Source organism: Mirounga angustirostris, unplaced genomic scaffold (assembly GCF_029215605.1).
Source record: "Mirounga angustirostris isolate CCGP_5_RB_7025 unplaced genomic scaffold, mMirAng1.0.hap1 SCAF_1, whole genome shotgun sequence".
NCBI classification, from domain to species: Eukaryota; Metazoa; Chordata; class Mammalia; order Carnivora; family Phocidae; genus Mirounga; species Mirounga angustirostris.
The window spans coordinates 117,890,502-117,910,238 of NW_026991709.1; the positions used below are offsets into that span (position 1 = coordinate 117,890,502).

Sequence of the window (19,737 nt, forward strand, 5' to 3'; positions counted from 1 at the left end):
ACCTGCCCCCCAGAAACCTCACAGCAGGAACTGGCAAGAAATGATCAATTTCTCCTTCTTCGGGGGCCACCAGGGATACTTTAACATAAGGGAAAATCTCAAAGCTTTTCCTCAAGTCTACGAAATGTAGTTTTCTAAGGACTTTTATTTTTTTAATGTTTAAATTAGTAGTTTAATAGGTTGCTTTTTCCAGAGCCATTTTTTGTCCCTCCAACTTAACTCTCCAAGGGAAATTGATAACAATGATTCTTTGTGTCAAAATTACATTTAACTCTTCATTTCAGAAGAAAACTCAGAATGGGATTCATCCCTCTTAATCAGTAGTATTTTATTTCTATGTAATAGGCTGCTTTTTCCAAAGCCTTTTTTTTTGTCCCCCCAACTTAACTCTCCAAGGGAAATTGATAACAATGATTCTTTGTGTCAATATTACATTTAACTCTTCATTTCAGAAGAAAACTCAGAATGGGATTCATCCCTCTTAACCAGTAGTATTTTATTTTTTATGTCTACATGTTATGTGTCTCCTAATAGAAAATCTCACCAAACAGTGAAAAGGGACTATGTCTGTGTGTGTGAAATGTCCCTGACACACAGAAAGCATTTTATATGCTTCTGAAAGTTATGAAGGATCAGGCTCTCAGGATGATTATAGTATCTAGGAATAAGGGGAGGTAGAATAGAGAGCAGTTACAAATTTCCTCTTGCTTAAGGCTGCCACACCCCCTACTCTTCACTCTTAGAACTCCTTTGGCAACATTAAACAAAGGGGGAATTTAAGGATGGTGCAAGAATGGCAAAGGGCAGGTGGGGAAAGAATGACCTAAGTAACATCAAAGTCTATTCCATTGAGCCTGCAGGAAAATCCCAAGTAGGTGGCAGCAAGGTCTGGTCATCTTGGATCAAAAGAAAATAAATATAAACATGAATTTGGTTCATGAAAAAAACTCGGGTTGAAGGGATTCTGGAAAAAAAGGATATAATTTACAATTTCCACTCATTCCCACCTGAATTCCACCTCCACAAGGCTTAATTCTTTTAAATCAGCACTAAGTTCAAATGCTCTCAGAATTGGATCCTCCTCTGTTAACATTATTAGAGCTGGACTGGCCAAACAGCGATATATATCAAGACGAAACCTGTGATAAAATTTGATTCCATAATGTAAAATAAATGGATTGTACACATATAATTAGTATTTTCAACCTACAATTCTCATAAATTTAAGGTTAAAATACTATAAAATTAAAAGAAAATAAAACTACTATAATATACTTAGGATAACTACATAAAAAGACTTAAAAAATAAGTCTTTGTATTTTTCAATCCAATTTAATTAAAAAATTTCTATTCCTGAACCCAATAGTATTTTAAATGAAATAGGCTAGTAACTAATACATTTTGAATATGATGTGAATGGTTATTAAATTTTTCCTTCCTCAGTGATAAGACTACATTAATATGCTAGATATGTATAACACATGACTCACTCATCCAGGTTGTTTTTTAAAGATGTTTCAAATCTTAAGAATGAAATCATTCATTTATGCATAATCTCTAGCTAACAGAAAAGCACATTCCTTTACCTTTTGTAAACTAGTTAAGGTTCACATTCAATGCCTAAATAGGAAGCAAACCAGGAAATTTTTGCTATAATTCTTTCATTTATAAATATATAATTCTTAATTTATAAATTTGATAGATATTATATATTTTTTCCCAAACATAAATACATGCTTGTTATTAAAAAAAGCAAGCAGTTTAGGGGAGCCTGGGTGCTCAGTCGGTTAAGCATCTGCCTTCAGCTTAGATCATGATCCTGGGGTCTGGGATCGAAGCCCACATCAGGCTCCCTGCTCAGCGGGAAGCCTGCTTCTCCCTCTCCCTCTGCCTGCTGTTCCCCCTTCTTGTGCTCTTACTCTCTCTCTGTCAAATAATTAAGTAAATAAACAAATAAATAAAGCAAGCAATTTAGAAACTTGATGGTCCCCAGTTCTCCTTCTTCCACCAACTCTACTCCTCAAAGAATGGTCACTTACAGAGAATTGTGAATATCCTTGACATTTTTGATTCACACACAAACATAATCAGACATACTATATATAAAGGAACAACTTCTTCTATATCACTACATATAGAGTCATGTCATTTTTTCCCAAAACTGGATGGTTTCCCATTTGATGGCATCTCATCAGATCTCCAAAAATGGAAATTTCAGTTGCTTCTAATTTTTTACTTCTATAAATAACGCAGCAATGAATATTCTTTAATTCATATATTCTTTGCACACTTAGAATTGCTGGATAAAATGGCATGTGTATTTTAAATTCTAATAGCTGCTTCCAAAGCACTAACAATAAGGAGAGCTCATTTTCCCCTACATCATCATTAGTATTTTGCCACTCTAACAGATGAAAAATGGAATTTTATCTGAATTTCTTTAGAAGCTTAAGCGTCCTTCCCTGTTTACTATTCATTTATACTATTTCTGTAAACTCCTGTTCATTTTCATTAGCCTATTTTTCTGATAGTTGTTTATTTTTTAAAATCAATTTGTAAGATCTACATATCAAAGAAATTAGCCCTTTGTCTAGTCAAAGTATTTTAAATACTTTTTTCCCAATTTATTGTTTGTCTGTATTCCCCAACTAACCCAGAGATTCATCAGGAAACAGTAGAACTCTTAAAGGCTCAGACTGTATTAGCATAAACTTTACCCAAATCAGTGGCTCACCTATACAGACCCTGAAATGACCCTTAGGAATCAAGGCTAAAGAATAAAAATAATCAGGGGCACCTGGGTGGCTCAGTAGGTTAAGCATCCAACTCTTGGCTTCAGCTCAGGTCATGATCTCATGGGTTGTGGGATTGAGCCCTGCACCCAGCTCTGTGCTCAACAGGGAGTCTGCTTGAAGATTCTCTCCCTCTGTCCCGCCCCCCATCACATGTGCACTCTCTCTCTAAAATAAATAAATTAAAAAAAATATAAGAATCAAAAACTAAATTAGGCACAGAGATCTACAATTGTACATTACAGGGAGACAGATTTTGCAGGCCAGAAAAATAATAATAAAAAAACAATCTTAGAAAAGTAAAACAGTATTCATAGTTGCTATAATATATACTAGACTGTCCAGATTTCAAACAAAGAAATACTAGATGTGCAAGAAAAAGTCAAGCTGCGCCTCACTGAGGAGCAACATCAGAGGGGAAAAACAGACTTCACAAAAATAATCCAGCCAGATGCTAAAAAAAAAAAAAAAAAAAAAGTAAATAACAATAACAAGGCCCAGAAAATGGAGGGAACCAGCACACAGAGTTGCTACAATATATTATCTAAAATGTCCAGTTTCCAGTGAAAAATTAGGAGACATGCAAAGAATTAAGAAAACATGTTTCATACCCAAGTGGGAGAAAAAAAAACCAAACAGGTAACAGAAACTGCCTTTGAGAGTGACCAGAAGTCAGATTTAACAGAAAAAGATTTCAAAGTAGCCATTATAAATATATACACAAAACTAAAGAAAGTATGATTAAAGAAGTAAAAGAGGGCATGATGACAATCATGCAGATTCTCAAGCAGAGAATATCAATACACAAACATAAATTATGAAAAAGAACAAAATGGAAATTATGAAATTGAAAAGTACAACAACTAAAATTTACGATTCACTAGAGGGGCTTGTAATAGGTTGGGCTGTGTCCCCCTAGAGTTCACATGTTGAAGTCTTATCCACTAGTACCTCAAAATGTGAGCTTATTTGAAGACAGGGTCTTTAAAGAGGTAATCAAGTAACAATGAGGACATTAAGGTGGAACTAAATCCAGTATGATTAGTGTCCTTATAAAAAATTCGGGGTATTGTGAAGACAGGAATACATACAGAGAGAATACCATCTGAACATGAAGATGGCCATCTACAAGCCGATGACAAGAGGCCTGGAACAGAATCTTCCTTCACAGCCCTCAGAATAAACCAACCCTGCCAACACCTTGATTTTGGATTCCTAGGCCCCAGAATTGTAAGACAATAAATTTCTGTTGTTTAAGTCACCCAGTGTGGTATCTTATTATGTTAGCCTTAGCAAAATAATGCAGGGCTCAACAGTAGATCTGAACTTGCAGGAGAAAGAACTACCAATCTTAAAGATATATCGATAGAGATTATGGAAGCCAAAGAATAAAGAGAAGAAAAAGAATGAGGAAAAATGAACAGAAATTCACAGATATGTAATACTATTAAATACAACGACATACTCATAATGGGTATATACCAGGAGAGAAGAGAAGAAGAAAAAATATTTGCAAAAATAATAGCTAACAACTTACCATATTTATTGAAAAACAATAACCTGCACATCCAAGAAACTCAACAAATTCTAAGTAGGATGAATGCAAATAGACTCAAAAACCAAATCATGGTAAATATGCTGAAAGTCAAAGGCAGGGAAAAAGTCTTGAAAGCAACAAGAGGAAAGTGATGAGTCACTTACAAGGGAACCCCAATAAGACTAACAGCAGACTTCTCAGTAGAAACAATAGAGGGATAAAATATCCAAAGCACTCAAAGAAAAAAAAAACTATCAAAAATCCTATAACCAGCAAACCTATTATTCAAAAGTAAAGACAAAATAAGAACTTTACCTGATAAACAAAGACTAATTGAATACATTCCTAGCAGACCTGCCTTACAAGAAATACTAAAGGAAGTTCTTCAAGCTGAGAGCAAGTGATCCAAGGTGGTAATTCAAATCCACATGAACAAAGAGCACAAGTAAAAGTAGTTATGTAATTATAAAAGACACTATAAATGTATATTTCTCTCTGCCTCTTAACTGATTTAAAAAGCAATTATATAGGGGTGTCTGGGTGGCTCAGTCAGTTAAGCATCAGACTCTTGATTTTAGCTCTGGTCATGATCTCAGAGTCATAAGATCCAGCCCCACATCAGGCTCCATGCTGTGGAATCTGCTTGAGATTCTCTCTCTCCCTCCTCCCTTAAATAAATAAGTAAATATGGGTGCCTGGGTGGCTCAGTCAGTTGAGTGTCTGCATTTGGTTCAGGTCAGATCCCAGGGTTCTGGGATCAAGCCCCGTGCTGGACTCCCTGCTCTGCTCCCTCTCCCTCTGCCTACCACTCTGCCTACTTGTGCTCTCTCTCTTTCTCTCTCTGTGTCAAGTAAATAAATAAAATCTTTTTAAAAATAATAATAAAAATAAATAAATAAATAATCTTTAAAAAGCAATTATATAAAATAATATGTGTACAATGTATCATTTGGACTATAACACAGAGAAATGTAATACATATATAATGTATTCACCAATAACAGCACAAAATAAGTGGACAGGACTACAGCTGTAATAGACTAAAGAAATGACGACAGTAAAATAATAATTACAACAATATGTTGTTGGGTTTGTAATATTAATAGATGAAATATGTATAACAATTACCATTAAAAGAATGGAAAAGAGAATAGAGCTATATAGAAGTAACATTCTAGGGCGCCTGGGTGGCTCAGTTGGTTAAGCGACTGCCTTCGGCTCAGGTCATGATCCTGGAGTCCCGGGATCGAGTCCCGCATTGGGCTCCCTGCTCGGCAGGGAGTCTGCTTCTCCCTCTGACCCTGCTCTCTCTCATTCTCTCTCTCAAATAAATAAATAAAATCTTAAAAAAAAAAAAAAAAAGAAGTAACATTCTATATATTATTAGAATTAAGCTAGTATTAATCTGAAGCTGAAAATTTTTTAAAAACCCTGAAAACATATAAGTAATTCATTAATGATATTAAAATGCTAATTAGAAAATATACACTCAATGCAAAAGAAAGCACTAATGAAGGAACAGAGAACAAGAAAGAAAGACATAAAGGAAACAAAAGAAGAGACATACAGAAACCAGAAAGCAAAATGACATATGTGAATACAACTATGTTAATAACATTAAATGTGAATGGTTTAAACAATCCAATTAAAAGGCAGAAGTTGTCAGACTAGATTTTAAAAAAGCATAATCTAACTATATGTTGTCTACAGGAGATACAATTTAGATTCAAAGATACAAACAGATTGAAAGTAAAAGTCTGGAAAAAGATATATCATGCAAACAGCAACCACAGGAAAGCTGGAGTAGCTATACTAATACCAGACTTTAAAACAAACAAACAAAAAAATGTTACTAGCAATAAAGAGGGACATTTTATAATGATAAAAGGTCAAAGAAGATATAACATTTATAAACATATTTGTAACTAACAACAGAGCACCAAAATCATGAAGAAAAAATTAATAGAAATGGAAAAATAGACAACTGAACAATAACAAACAGAGACTTTAATACCCCACTTTCAATAATGGATAGAACAACCAGACAAAAGTCAACAAGGGAAGAAAAGAATTAAGCAACACCATTAACCAACTAGACACTGACAGAACACTCCATCTGCCAACGATAAGTTATATATTCTGAAACATTCTGAGATCTAATATTTCTCTCCCAGAAATTGGTAAAATAAATGGATAGAAAACCAGGAGGGATAAGGAAGACTCAAATACTATGAAGGAATATATGATTGAACTGAAATTTATTGAATGCTCACCCCAAGAGTACATAGAATATTCAAGAGTATTATTTCAAGAGTACAAAGAATATTCTCCATGTCAAACTACAGGGTAGGCCATAGAACTAGTCTTAATATACATCTTTTTAAAGAATGAAATCATAAAAAGTACTTTCTCCAAATTAAGCAATGGTTTCTTAGCTGTAATACCAAAAAGAGGTCAACTGGACACCACCAAAATTTAAAACTTCTATGCTTCAAAGTACATCATTAAAAAAAGTGAAAAGGTAACTGATAGAATGTGAAAAAAGATTTGCAAATCATATCTGATGAGGGACTTGTATCCAGAATTAAAAAAACAAAACAAAACAAAACTCTTACAATTCAGCAATAAAAAAGCAGATAACCAATTAAAACACTGGGAAGCAGATTTGAATAGAAATCTCCAAAAAAGATAAGCAAATGACCGATAAGAACTTGAAAGATGTGATTTATATGAAATATCCAGAAAAGGCAAACCCATAAGAACAGAAAGTAAATTTAGTGGTTTCTAGCAGCTGGGAGAGTTAATGAGTATAGTGTTTCTTCCGGATGTGATAAAATGTTCTGGAATTAGATAATGATGGTCAATGTATAACTACATGAATATTGTAAAAGGGTGAATTTTAAAATACATGAATTATATCTCAATAAATTATATCTCAATAAAGTTATTTTTTAAAGATTTTTATTTATTTATTTGAGAGGGAGAGAGAGAGAAAGAGCGCAAGAGCAGAGGGAGGGAGAATCAGACTCCCCACTGAGCAGGGAGCCTGACACGGGGCTCCATCCCAGGATGCTGGGATCATGACCTGAGCCAGAGGGCAGATGCTCAACTGACTGAGCCACCCAGGTGCTCCTCAATAAAATTATTTTAAAAATACAGTATATTCTCCAATCAATTAATTTAGAAATTAAATTAGAAATCACCAGTAGAAAGAAATCTGGGAAATCCCAAAATATGTGAAAGTACAACAGCACATTTTAAAATAAACCATGAATTAAGAGAATGAAAAGACAAGCCACAGGCTGGGAAAAAATATTTGCAAAAAACATATCTGATAAAGGACCCTGTATATAAAGTATACAAAGAACTCTTAAAACTCAACAATAAAAAAGTACACATATTCTTGGGGCGCCTGGGTGGCTCAGTCGTTAAGCATCTGCCTTCGGCTTGGGTCGTGATCCCAGGGTCCTGGGATCGAGCCCCGCAACAGGCTCCCTGCTTGGCGGGAGGCCTGCTTCTCCCTTTCCCATTCCCCCTGCTTGTGTTCCCTCTCTCTGTGTGTCTCTCTCTGTCAATAAATGAATAAAATCTTAAAAAAAAAAAAAAAAAAAAAAAGTATACATATTCTTACCATATGATCCAGCAATCACACTTCTTGGTATTTATCTAATGAGTTGAAAACTTATGTCCACACAAAAACCTTTACATTAATGTTTATAACAGCTTTATTTATAACTTCCAAAACTTGGAAGCAATCAAGATGTCTTTCAGTAAATGAATGGATAAACTGTAGTACCTTCATACAATGGAATATTATTCAGTGTTAAAAAGAATCATACTGTCAAGCCATGAAAAACATGAATGTTTTCAATGGTTGCCAGGGGCTTGGGGTGAGGGAGGGCTAAATAAGTGTAATGTAGGGGATCTTTAGGGCAGTAAAACTATTTTCTATGATACTATAAATAGAAAATCCCAAATAGAAAATTCAGAACCAAGAATCCAAGGCAAGGATATTCACTCTTACTAACTTACATTCAACATCACACTGGAGGTTCTAGCCAGTGCAATAAGGCAAGAAAAATGAAGTCCTAAAGATTGGAAAAGAAGTAAAACTGTCTCTACTTACAGATGATATAATCTTATATATAAAAATCTTTAGGAATCTAAAAAGCAAACAAACAAAAAGCTCTATTAGAATAAATGAGTTTAGCAAGATCACAAGATACAAAATCAGTTTTATTTCTATATACTAGCAATGAACCATCTATGAAATTAAGAAAGCAATTCATGTGCAATATTATCAAAACAAATAAAATACTTAGGAATAAATTGTAAAATAAATTGTAAAAATGAAGCACAAGACCTATACACTGAAGACTAGAAAACATTGCTGAAAGTAATTAGGAAGATCTAATAAAATGGAGAGATATACCATGTTCACAGATTGAAAGATTTAATATTATTAAAATGGCAATCCTCTCCAAATTGGTTTAATTTAATGCAACTCCTCTTAAAAATCCAAGCAGGTATTTTCGTAAAAATTGATAACTCATTCTAAACTTTATTTGCAAATGCAAAGAACGCAGCCTAGCTAAATATTTTAAAAAAAGGATGAAAGATGAAACACTTACATTTTGTTTCAAGTTTTGTTTTATTTCAAGTTTTTATTTAAATTCCAGTTAGTTAACATATGGTGTAATATTAGTTTCAGAAGTAGAATTTAGTGATTCATTGTTTACATATAACACCCAGTGCTCTGGGCGCCTGGGTGGTTCAGTTGGTTGGGTGTCTGCCTTTGGCTCGGGTCATGATCCCAGGGTCCTGGGATTGAGTCCCACATCGGGTTCCCTGCTCAACGGGAAGTCTACTTCTCCCTCTGCCCTTCCCCCCACTTCTCTCGAAAAAAAGTAAATAAAAATCTTAAAAAAAATAACACTCAGTGCTCATCACAAGTGCCTCCTTAATACCCATCACCATTTAACCCATTCCCCTGCCCACCTCCCCTTCAGCAACCCTCAGTTTGTTCTCTATAGTTAAGAGTCTGTTTTATGGTTTGCCTCTCTTTTTTTTTTTTTGGTGATCTGTTTCTGAAATTCCACATATGAGTGAAATCATACACATTATCTGATTTAAAAGTTGACTATAAAATTACAGTAATCAGGACACAGTGATATTGGTGTAAGGACAGACTTATAGATTAATGGAACAAATTAGAGTCTAGAAATAAAATCATACATATATGCTCAAATGATTTCTGAGGTGTAAAGATAATTTACTGGGGAAAACAATACTCTTCAACAAATGGTAGTAGAACAAATGATTGGATACTGCAAAAAAATTTAAAAAAAGAACTTAGATCTTTATCTCACACACATATAAAAGTTTACTCAAAATAGATTATAGACTTAAATGTAAATCATACAACTATAAAACTTCTAGAAGAAAACAGATTTTCTAGGAGAAAATCTTTGTGACCTTGGGTTAGGCAAATATTTCATACATATGACACAAGAAATAATCTACAAAAGATAAAAGTGATAAAATGGGCCTCATCAAAATTAAAAGTTTTGCTCTTCAAAAGACACCAAGAAGAAAATGAAAAGACAAGTCACAGACTGGGAGAATTCATTTGCAAAACATATATCTGATAAAGGATTTGTGTCCAGAATATACAAAGAACTTTTACAACTTAATAAGACAAACAACCCAATTTTTAAAAATGGGAAAAAATCTGAATAGATACTTCATCAAAGAAGATATATTAATGACATATAAACACATGATAAGATGGTTGATATTATAAGGCATAAGGGAAATGCAAATTAAAACCACAATGAGATACTACTACACTTCTGCTAAAATGGCTAAGATCAAAAAAACTAACAATATAAAGTGTTGGTGACCATGTGGAGGAATTGAAACCATCATACATCACTCATGAGAATGTAAAGTGATACAATCACTTTGGAAAACAGTTCGGCAGTTACTTAAAAAGTTAAACATACACTTACCATACAACCCAGTAATTCCACTCCTAGGTATCTACCCAACAGAAATAAAAAAAATATTCTACACAAAAACTTATATGTGAATGTTCACTGCCAAAAACTAGAAACATCTCAAATGTCCATCATCTAGTGAATGTGTAAACAAAAGATTCATCCTTCATCCTTAAAATGATATACTACTCAACAATAAAAAGGAATAAACTACTGATATATGCAATATGAATGAACCTCAAAATATTATGCTAAGTAAGAGAAGCTAGAGACATAAGTCAATATATTGTATGATTCTATTTATATTTATATATTTATATGAAATTTATATGAAATTTCTAGAAAAGAAAAAAACTATAGGTTATAGACAGAAAAAAGATCTGTGGTTGCTTGGAGCTAGGAATGGGAGCAGGGACTGACTAAAAAGGGGCATGACAGAACTTCTTCCAGTGATGGAAATGACAGAATATTGGATTCTGGTGATAGTATACACCTGTATACATTTACTGCACCTGTATACATTTACTGCATATCATCAATCTCCATATTTAAAAAAAACTTTTTTGGGGTGCCTGGGTGGCTCAGTTGGTTAAGTAGCCGACTCTGGCTTTCGGCTCAGATCATCATCCCAGTGTCCTGGCTCAGCTCCATGATCAGCGGGGAGTCTGCTTGAAGATTCTCTCTTCCTCTTTCTCTGCCTCTCCACCCCCTCAACCCCACTCATGTGCACATGCTCTCTCTCTCTAAAATAAACAAACAAATAAATCTTTAAAAAAAAACAAACACAAACTTTTTTTTTTTTTAAGATTTTATTTATTTATTTGAGAGAGAGAATGAGATAGAGAGAGAGCATGAGAGGGGGGAGGGTCAGAAGGAGAAGCAGACTCCCTGCTGAGGAGGGAGCCTGATGCGGGACTCGATCCCGGGACTCCAGGATCATGACCTGAGCCGAAGGCAGTCGCTTAACCAACTGAGCCACCCAGGCACCCACAAACACAAACTTTTTTGAGGCCTGTAGAGTTATGAGATTATATTCTACATAACTTTCTGGTGTTCATCCACACCAAGAAGAATATGGGAATATGAAATTCTACATTGTCCAAAATACTTTTAAGACAGTGAGTAATTTCATATGGTTCAACCTAAATATTTGGACAACAATAAGAATGGAGTAGATGAGACAAGATTAATATTAGGCAAAATTAATGAAATAGGAGAGGAAATTTTAATGGAATCTGCATAGACAGAAATCAGGAGAGGGAATTTCTAATTTCAACATGTAACAGATGGTCATTGATGGAGACTAGCTTCCAATCTAACACCACAGTTAAGAGTCACATTTCTAACCAATTAGAATTCTAGTCATTGAGCAGAATATAGAACCTCAAGCTGATCATACTAGTTAGATCCAGAGACAGGAGGAGAATTGAGATTGGTCAAAGGACATCTGCTCAAAATTAAAGTTAGAATTTTTACACAGATTTGAGGATTTATTCACATATTACTTGTGTAGTTAAAATAAATAGTTTTCAAACTAGTATTACTAGAGCCTCATAGTTCACTGATTTTCTCAATGCCAAATCCTACTCTTCTAGCCAAGTTGTACAAATTCAATTGCTTTCAAGGGTGAAGTGGGTAATAATAGGAGTAAAGTTGAATATACTTTAGGCTTACAGGCATTCAAACTCAAAACTATAAAAATCACTGTGCAGTTTAAACAAAGCATTTCTCAACTTTTAAAAAACTTTGCCTTTCCTTGATAGATAATAAAGATTGCAAACATTTCCTTGATAGATAATAAAGATTGCAAACATTTCTTTAAAGTTATTTGAAATTTCACAACACATCAAATAATTGAGACTAAAACCAAATCACAGCAATTATATTACTGAAAATGTTTTTCTAAACTGCAATGGTCCATTACCCTTCCCTACCCCGTTTAAAATTATCCCCCCTAAGGGGTGCCTGGGTGGCTCAGTCAAACATCTGCCTTTGATGTTTGGGATCAAGTCCCGCATTGGGCTCCCTGCTCAGCAGAGAGTCTGCTTCTCCCTCTTCCTCTGTCCCCCCTCTACCCGCTGCTTGTGCTCTCTCTCTCAAATAAATAAAATCTTTAAAAATAAATAAAAAATAATGATAATAAAATAAAATTATTGCCCCTACACCTTATCATCACCTGGAACTTCAGCATCTCTAAAATTTAAAAACCAGTAACTTTGTAAATACAGATTGCCTCATTTTCTTATTGCCAGTATATTGGCCCTTCAACTTCACCAAAACCTTTACCCGTATCTCTTTTTACTCATTTTGTTAGCCTCCTTTTCTTCAGCAACTCTACTTAGCAATTCCTAGAAATGACTTGTAGTCAGGGCATTTTGACACTCGCTATAACTGTTTTCCCAAATATCAATAACAAACTCTCTCAAACTTTTCTGTAAATACACCACATCATTCGGAGTTCCCTAAATAAACCACAATCACATACTATACTTTCTGCATAAAACGTTTTTATTTTTTTTAAAGATTTTATTTATTAATTTATTTGAGGAGGAGTGGGGGAGAGGGGGAGGAAAAGAGAGAATTTCAAGCAGACTCCCCACTGAGCACAGAGCCAACAAGGGGCTCAATCTCATGACCCTGAAATCATGACCTGCACCAAAATCAAGAGTCAGAGCTTAACCAACTGAGCCACCCAGGGCCCCTCTTTTTATTGTTATTCATACCTAAAGACCAAGCTCAAGCCACAGCTCCTCTAAAAGCTTTCAGAACAAAGCTTTTTCCCCCACCTGAAACCAAGCCAGGCTTAGTGTTCTCTCCAGCCCCAATTCCTACAACCTCAGCTGTTTCAACTACACACATATTTAATAAGCATACAATTTGGAAATATTTATATTTAATATTAATAAAGGATTTTAAAACTAGAAGAAGCTTTAAAGATCATTTCTGCTAGTCATTATATGATATAATCATAGCTATCAACCAGATCTTATTAAAAAAAAAATAGATCTCACTGTAAATAAACCTGAAAATAGAAAAACTTTCCAGTTCAACCTCTACAAATAAACATTAAACTGATTCCCAGGAGACTTTCTCAATTTATGGATCTGTGACTATCTGTCAATCCACCAAAGATCTGTCCTTAAGATAAGGAAGGAGTGAGGGTGACTAGCTTGCAGCTATAAGGCTAATTTCACGTACTATAAAAACAGTTTGTCAATGGGCTGCTTAGGACTTCCAGACCATATTTCCCATAGTAAATGTTATATTGATATAATCTCAACTGTATTTGATTACTACATAGATAATATATATATATATAAAGACTTATGCTGAAAATTAGATTCTCAAGTGTAGCCCAGAACCTTATACAACATGCCCATATGTGTGCTCTTGCTCAACCCATCCAAGATGGGATACTTTCTCACTCATTTTCTCCTCAGTTGTTGTTAATATTTGGACTGGGGAGAAAGGGAAGAGAAAAAGATTTAAATATTGTGTGAAAGGGGAAGTAAGAGGCATAACAAGTTAAGTATTTAGTGAGACAGAAAACACGTTTTATTTCCTTATAAATAAGATAAGAAGGGGTATCTCCACCCCTTCTACTATTTGGAAATTCTCTTAGGCTAATAAACTCTGCTTTTAAAAAGTAAATAATGTCTCTAAGCCCCACCAGCAGAAGCATGAGGTAAACCCTATTCATAATTTGAAGGCTTTTCCTATGCATCATTTAGTAAACATTTCTAAAAGATGTAAAACTCTTATTAAGCAAAGGAACTAGATGTTTAGCTTTCATAAGCCATTCCAGTACCATATTTCTTAAAAGCTGCATAGAAAGAAAAAGAACAAAAATTTCACTGACATATACCTTACTAAATCGCACACCTATTTATCAAAACCTTAATTTTCTAACCTGGAATGTCGGAGACTGTCCTTTTTGTTCTTTGCAGAACACAGTGTGCATTCACAGCCAACTGCATGGGGCTTGGGTAAAGATACATCCTGTTTTAACAGCATTGTAAGAATTTCATAGTTGTTACGATGAGCAGCTAAAATGACAGGTGCAACATCCATAGTTGTTGAATACTCAGGATTCTGAATTCGCTCCATTAGTTTCTGAAAAATATTTATATAAATGTCCAAAATTATTATTTGTGACTTCAAAACAACATATTTATCTGAAAATGAAATGAAAAAAAAATCAGAAGTCACAAAGAACACAATAATTATTTTTAAAAATGATAAACATTTTACCAGGACTAAATTTTTTTTGAAACCTGAAACTCAATTTTAATTAATAAATGCCATATAATCATGACAGACAAAAATCTTCAATAGAACATATTCATACAACTAGAGTTCTGTTTTCCTAACAAAGAAGAAGTGAGGATACCTAGAAAAATACTTCAGAAAAAAGTGTTTAATTTTCACAAGATTATGGAAACATGCATGACAAGGATAAAGAACAAGAATCTTAGAAAAAGAATATAAAGGGAAAAACAGAAATGTTAAAAATAGGCAGAGTACAAATGCATGAGAAAAACTTAAAAATTCCACCTTTATGGCAAACCTTGCCACATTAATAGCAATGAAGTTGCCTAAAAGGGATAAGTAAATAGGAAGCACTCTTCATTTTATGTAATTCTTTACACATTCTCAATCATTACCTATACTATTTCCCGTTACAAATGCACAAGAACATTAACAATGGTAACTATTATTAATGAGTCCTGGGACTGTTAGACACCTTACATTTATGATTTCATTTAATCCCCACAATAGTCTGCAAAATTAAGCATTATAATCCCCATGAAGAAACTGAGGCTCAGAGAAGTTAATGTGCCCAAGCTACACAACAGAGTGGCAAAATGCAGATCAGAACTCAGGTCCGTATTACACCAGAGCCTGAGCTGCTTTCCCTACATGGGCTCATGGGCCTGGTGATGGCATGACATGAGGAAAGAAACATTAGTAAATAAAGAGTCAGGGTTAAATAAAAAGGTTGATTATTGTATGACTATTGCATATCGTATGACTATTGCATATTCTTCCCAATACTTCTCACTTTTTCACACGGGTTTTCCTGACAGCTGTTTGATTCCATTGTATAAGCTTATCAAGTTCACAGGGTTTTTTGGGTAATTTTTATTAACATTATAAAAGTAGTACACATATACTATAAAATATCTGAAAAATACAGAAAAGCAGATAGAAGAATAAAAATTCCCATATTCCTACTATGCAAAATACATTTTACAGTATCTCCTTCTAGTCCTTTTTCTATTATACCACCTTTTAAGGACATCTTTGGCATAAGTGATTTGGCATCAATGATTAAAAACAATGGTCCTTAATATTTTGAAATTCAAGGATCCTTCTAATAATTTCATAAAACTATAGCCCAGAATTTCTGGGAAATAAAATTCATGTATAGAACTAGCATGTAATTTAAGAAAATTCATAGACCTATGTTCAAGATATTTTGTTTTGCTTATTTAAATAACACTACCACAAACATCTTTATGAATACAGCTTTTTTGAAATTTAGGATAAACTCCTTAACCACAGAACCCCTGAAGTGCAATAATAGGTCTAAAGGCCATGAACAGTTTTGAAGCTTTTGATATATATTACTAAAGTTCTTTCCATAGTTTATATTTCCAATAATACAGGAATGTACCCATTTCACACTCAAGGTTTACTCACCAGCACTAGGCATGGTCATTCCCAATTTATGAGTGAAAAAAACTATCATGAAATATTACTTTCCTTTCCTTTACTAGCTAAGTTTTAATATTTTCTGACATACTTAGCTTTTTTCCCCTTCTTTTATGAATAGTTTCTTTATATACTTCCCATTTATTTATTGGAAACTTCAAATTAATGAATTTATTTAAAAATAACAAAGAAATCTAAATATTTAGCCCTTTCTCCCCTTATTACTGGTTATAAAGAGAAGAAAATTGTATTTAAATAATGTCTTCATTTTTCCTATAAAATATACTTGACTACATGAAAAACATCATTAGAAGATTGAAATGCATTATTTCATTGCTCATATAATCTACATACTATCAAAAAAACCCATCTGTATTTAAAAAATCAATATTTATCAAAAGACAAGTTTGATAAGCTAAGAATACAGAATAAATTCACTGAAATGGTAAAAAAAAAAAAGTATATAAAAATATTTGACATTGCCTGTCAAGAAGTATTAGGGCTGTTAAAATGTGATCTTACTGTCACTAGAAATACTCAAGCAAAGGATGATAACCCTTTTTGTTAGAGATGAAGTACAAAGTGTTCTTTGGCTGAGGGATGAAGACTGCAAGAGCCTTACAACGCAAGAGTTGACTGGTGGTGCTAATGGTGATGAAATAATGTCAGTCGGTTGCTCCGATACCCTGGCATACCACACCCCACCCTCCCTGCCAAGAAAGTAAACGGGTAAAAAGGGGCTACAAGGTGGAATAAGTATACCGAAATATAACAGTGACTGCAAGACAGATGACAGAAAATCGAATAGGATTCTACACATTTCTGATCATTTGGACAGGCGCTATATTCTTAGCCTTTTTTTCCTCTGTTCTTTTTGGTTTCTTATCACCACTTAAACTAGTTGGTACTATCCTCTGGAGAAAGTCATGCTTACAGAAACTTTGTAATACCTAAATGAAAGTAAAAGATTTCAGTTAATATATGGTAAAGTATGCAATTTAGCAGAGCTTCTCATTGTTCTCAGATAATGGCAGATAATCCACAACCAATTTATAATTCTATCTTAAAACAATATTTTTCTTCAGAAGATAGCCAGTTTACACTACCAGCAATTATTTAAAAACTGCTTGTTTCACTACATCCTCACCAATAATGAATGTTATAATTTTTAAATTTTGATATATAACAAATATCTCATTTTAAAGTAGAATTTATTTGGGGCGCCTGGGTGGCTCAGTCATTAAGCATCTGCCTTCGGCTCAGGTCATGATCCCAGGGTCCTGGGATCGAGCCCTGCATAGGGCTCCCTGCTCAGCGGGAAGCCTGCTTCTCCCTCTCCCACTCCCCCTGCTTGTGTTCCCTCTCTCGCTGTGTCTCTCTCTGTCAAATAAATAAAATCTTTAAAAAAAAATTTTTAAGTAGAATTTATTTGATCATTAGTGACTGTCTTCTTAATTACAAAAGCAATAAAGAAAAATAAAAAGAGTAAGAAAAAAATATCCTTAATTTAGCAATGAGATGACTGCTGTTAGGTAACATTTTGCTACATTTCCATAGAGTTCTTTGTCTGTGCATCTTTTTAACCTTGGATCATATTATATGTCCAGTTTACTATTCCCATTTTTTTCACTTCCTATGTCATATTTATTCAGGTTCCTAAATATTCTTTTAAAAATACCATTTTAATATGTATGTAATTTTTATTATTTCCAATCTTTTATTTGGGGATGTTTAAATTGGGTCACATGGTTTTTTCATTGCTACAAGTAAGATCACAATTAACATTCTTCTCCATTTCTGACCAGTTCCTAGAAGGGGAAACACTAGATTAAAGAATATGAACATCTTTCTTATTTATGATATACTCTGCCAAACTGCTTTCCAAAATACCCTCGCCACCAATTTGTATTAGACTGTACCACTCCCTTGCCATCAATGATAATTATTTTTAAAAATCTTTACTAATTTGCATTATCAACAATAGCCAAACTATGGAGAGCCCAAATGTCCATCGACTAATGAATGGATAAAGAAGATACATATATATAATGGAATATTACTCAGCCATCAAAAAGAATGAAATCTTGCCATTTGCAATGATATGGATGGAGCTAGAGTATATTATTTTAATATATTATATTAAGTGAAATTAGTCAGAAAAAGACAAATACCATTTGATTTCACTCATATATGGAATTTAAAAACAGATGAAAGTATGGGAAGTGGGGGAAGAAAAGGAGAGAGGGAAATGAATCATAAGAGATTCTTAATGACAGAGAACAAACTAAGGGTTGATGGAAAGAGGTGGCTGGGGGTGGGCTAAATGGGTGATGGGTATTAAGGAGGGCACTTGTGATGAACACTGGGTGTTGTATGTAAGTGATGAGTTACTGAATTCTACTCCTGAAACCAAATTGCACTGTAGGTTAACTAAAATTTAAACAAAGAAATAAAATAATCTTTGCTAATTTGATAAGCAAAAATTAGTATTTCATATCTTATTAGTAGTAAGTTTTAATATCTTATATTTTCTGTTCTGAGATTTTTTTCATGTCCTTCTCTGATCTTGGTGTTTTTCATCAATTTGTCAATTATTAAGATTATGAATTTGTGATATATTTTGAAAATATCTTTGCCAGTTATCCAACTGCTTTCTAAATTTTACTCTATATCTGAATTCCAGAAATTTAACTTCTATACAGCCAAAGGCTGTGCCATTGCTTTTTATGATTAGAAAGTCTTTCCACTCATAATCAGTTAAATATTCACCTACATTTTCTTCCAGTTTTATGGTTTCACTGTTTATATTTAATTGTTAAATCCATCTGGAAACTAATCTGTATTTTCAACCTAATCTATAGAATGTCCAAAACTAAAAATATTGGTCCACACTGACAAGATTATGGAAATACCACTAATTTTAAAAAGGTTTCCTGAAAGCAAAATTAATTATTCCTGCAAGTATCTACTTACTTTAAGGCAATATTTTACAGAGTAAAAAAATCCATTTCTTTAAAACAAAATAAATTTGGGGGAAGAAAAAAGTGGGAATGGGCAGGAGATCTATTTTGGTTTAAAAATCCAAATTAATAAATATTTAAGAGTACTAACTACTATAGTTGGTCTTGATGATCGTTTTGGTCGATGATTAAGTAGTATATCAACAGCTCCCACTACTTCAGAGTCGATTGCCACCAAAAGTGCATCTGCGGACTTTAAAAAAAAAAAAAAGGTTAAAAATGAAAATGGAGGATAAAAAGGTAAACTATTTATTTTTAGTAATTCTTAAATAAAACTATCTTTAAATTTAAGCTGTATTATGTACAATAATACTAAATTTTTAAAAGTTTACTGTCCAAAGAGTACATTTGCTTGCCTTAGCAATACTTTTGTGTACCATAACACACACAAATTTCTGTGCTGATTTCACTGCATAAACTGGTAAAAAAAAAAAAAAATGCTTGCTAGAAGGGTTTATTAATGGAACAGTGCTGATCCATGGAGTATTCAAAGTTGAAAATTTTTTTCAAGACCTTTACTTGTGAACTTTGAACCAAAAAGAATCTTAACATTCCAGATCTATTAAAGAAATTGTCAAGAACTATTACTACTGGTAAAGGATTATGTTCATTCTAGTAAAAATGATCATCAATGCAACCATGAGGATAAGGGGAGCCCTCTGGTATCAACTTTA

The 19,737-nt window shown here is 33.6% G+C and overlaps 1 protein-coding gene across 7 annotated transcripts in view; it reads right to left on the bottom strand.

Annotated features, from left to right (window-relative positions):
• Positions 1 to 19,737, bottom strand: part of TRPC1 (transient receptor potential cation channel subfamily C member 1) — a 71,503-nt gene that overhangs the window by 35,263 nt on the left and 16,503 nt on the right. For 2 of the 7 annotated variants that reach the window (XM_045870067.3, XM_064586831.1), the window contains 3 exons: positions 19,155 to 19,256; positions 14,239 to 14,441; positions 1,008 to 1,139 (listed from right to left, as the gene is read on the bottom strand). In XM_045870067.3, the coding sequence (XP_045726023.1) occupies positions 1,008 to 1,139; positions 14,239 to 14,441; positions 19,155 to 19,256 (437 nt within the window). Of the gene's footprint in view, positions 1 to 1,007; positions 1,140 to 2,797; positions 3,634 to 14,238; positions 14,442 to 19,154; positions 19,257 to 19,737 lie in introns of those variants that run through there. The other 5 variants (XM_045870068.3, XM_045870069.3, XM_064586824.1 and 2 more) reach the window with 4 other exon arrangements.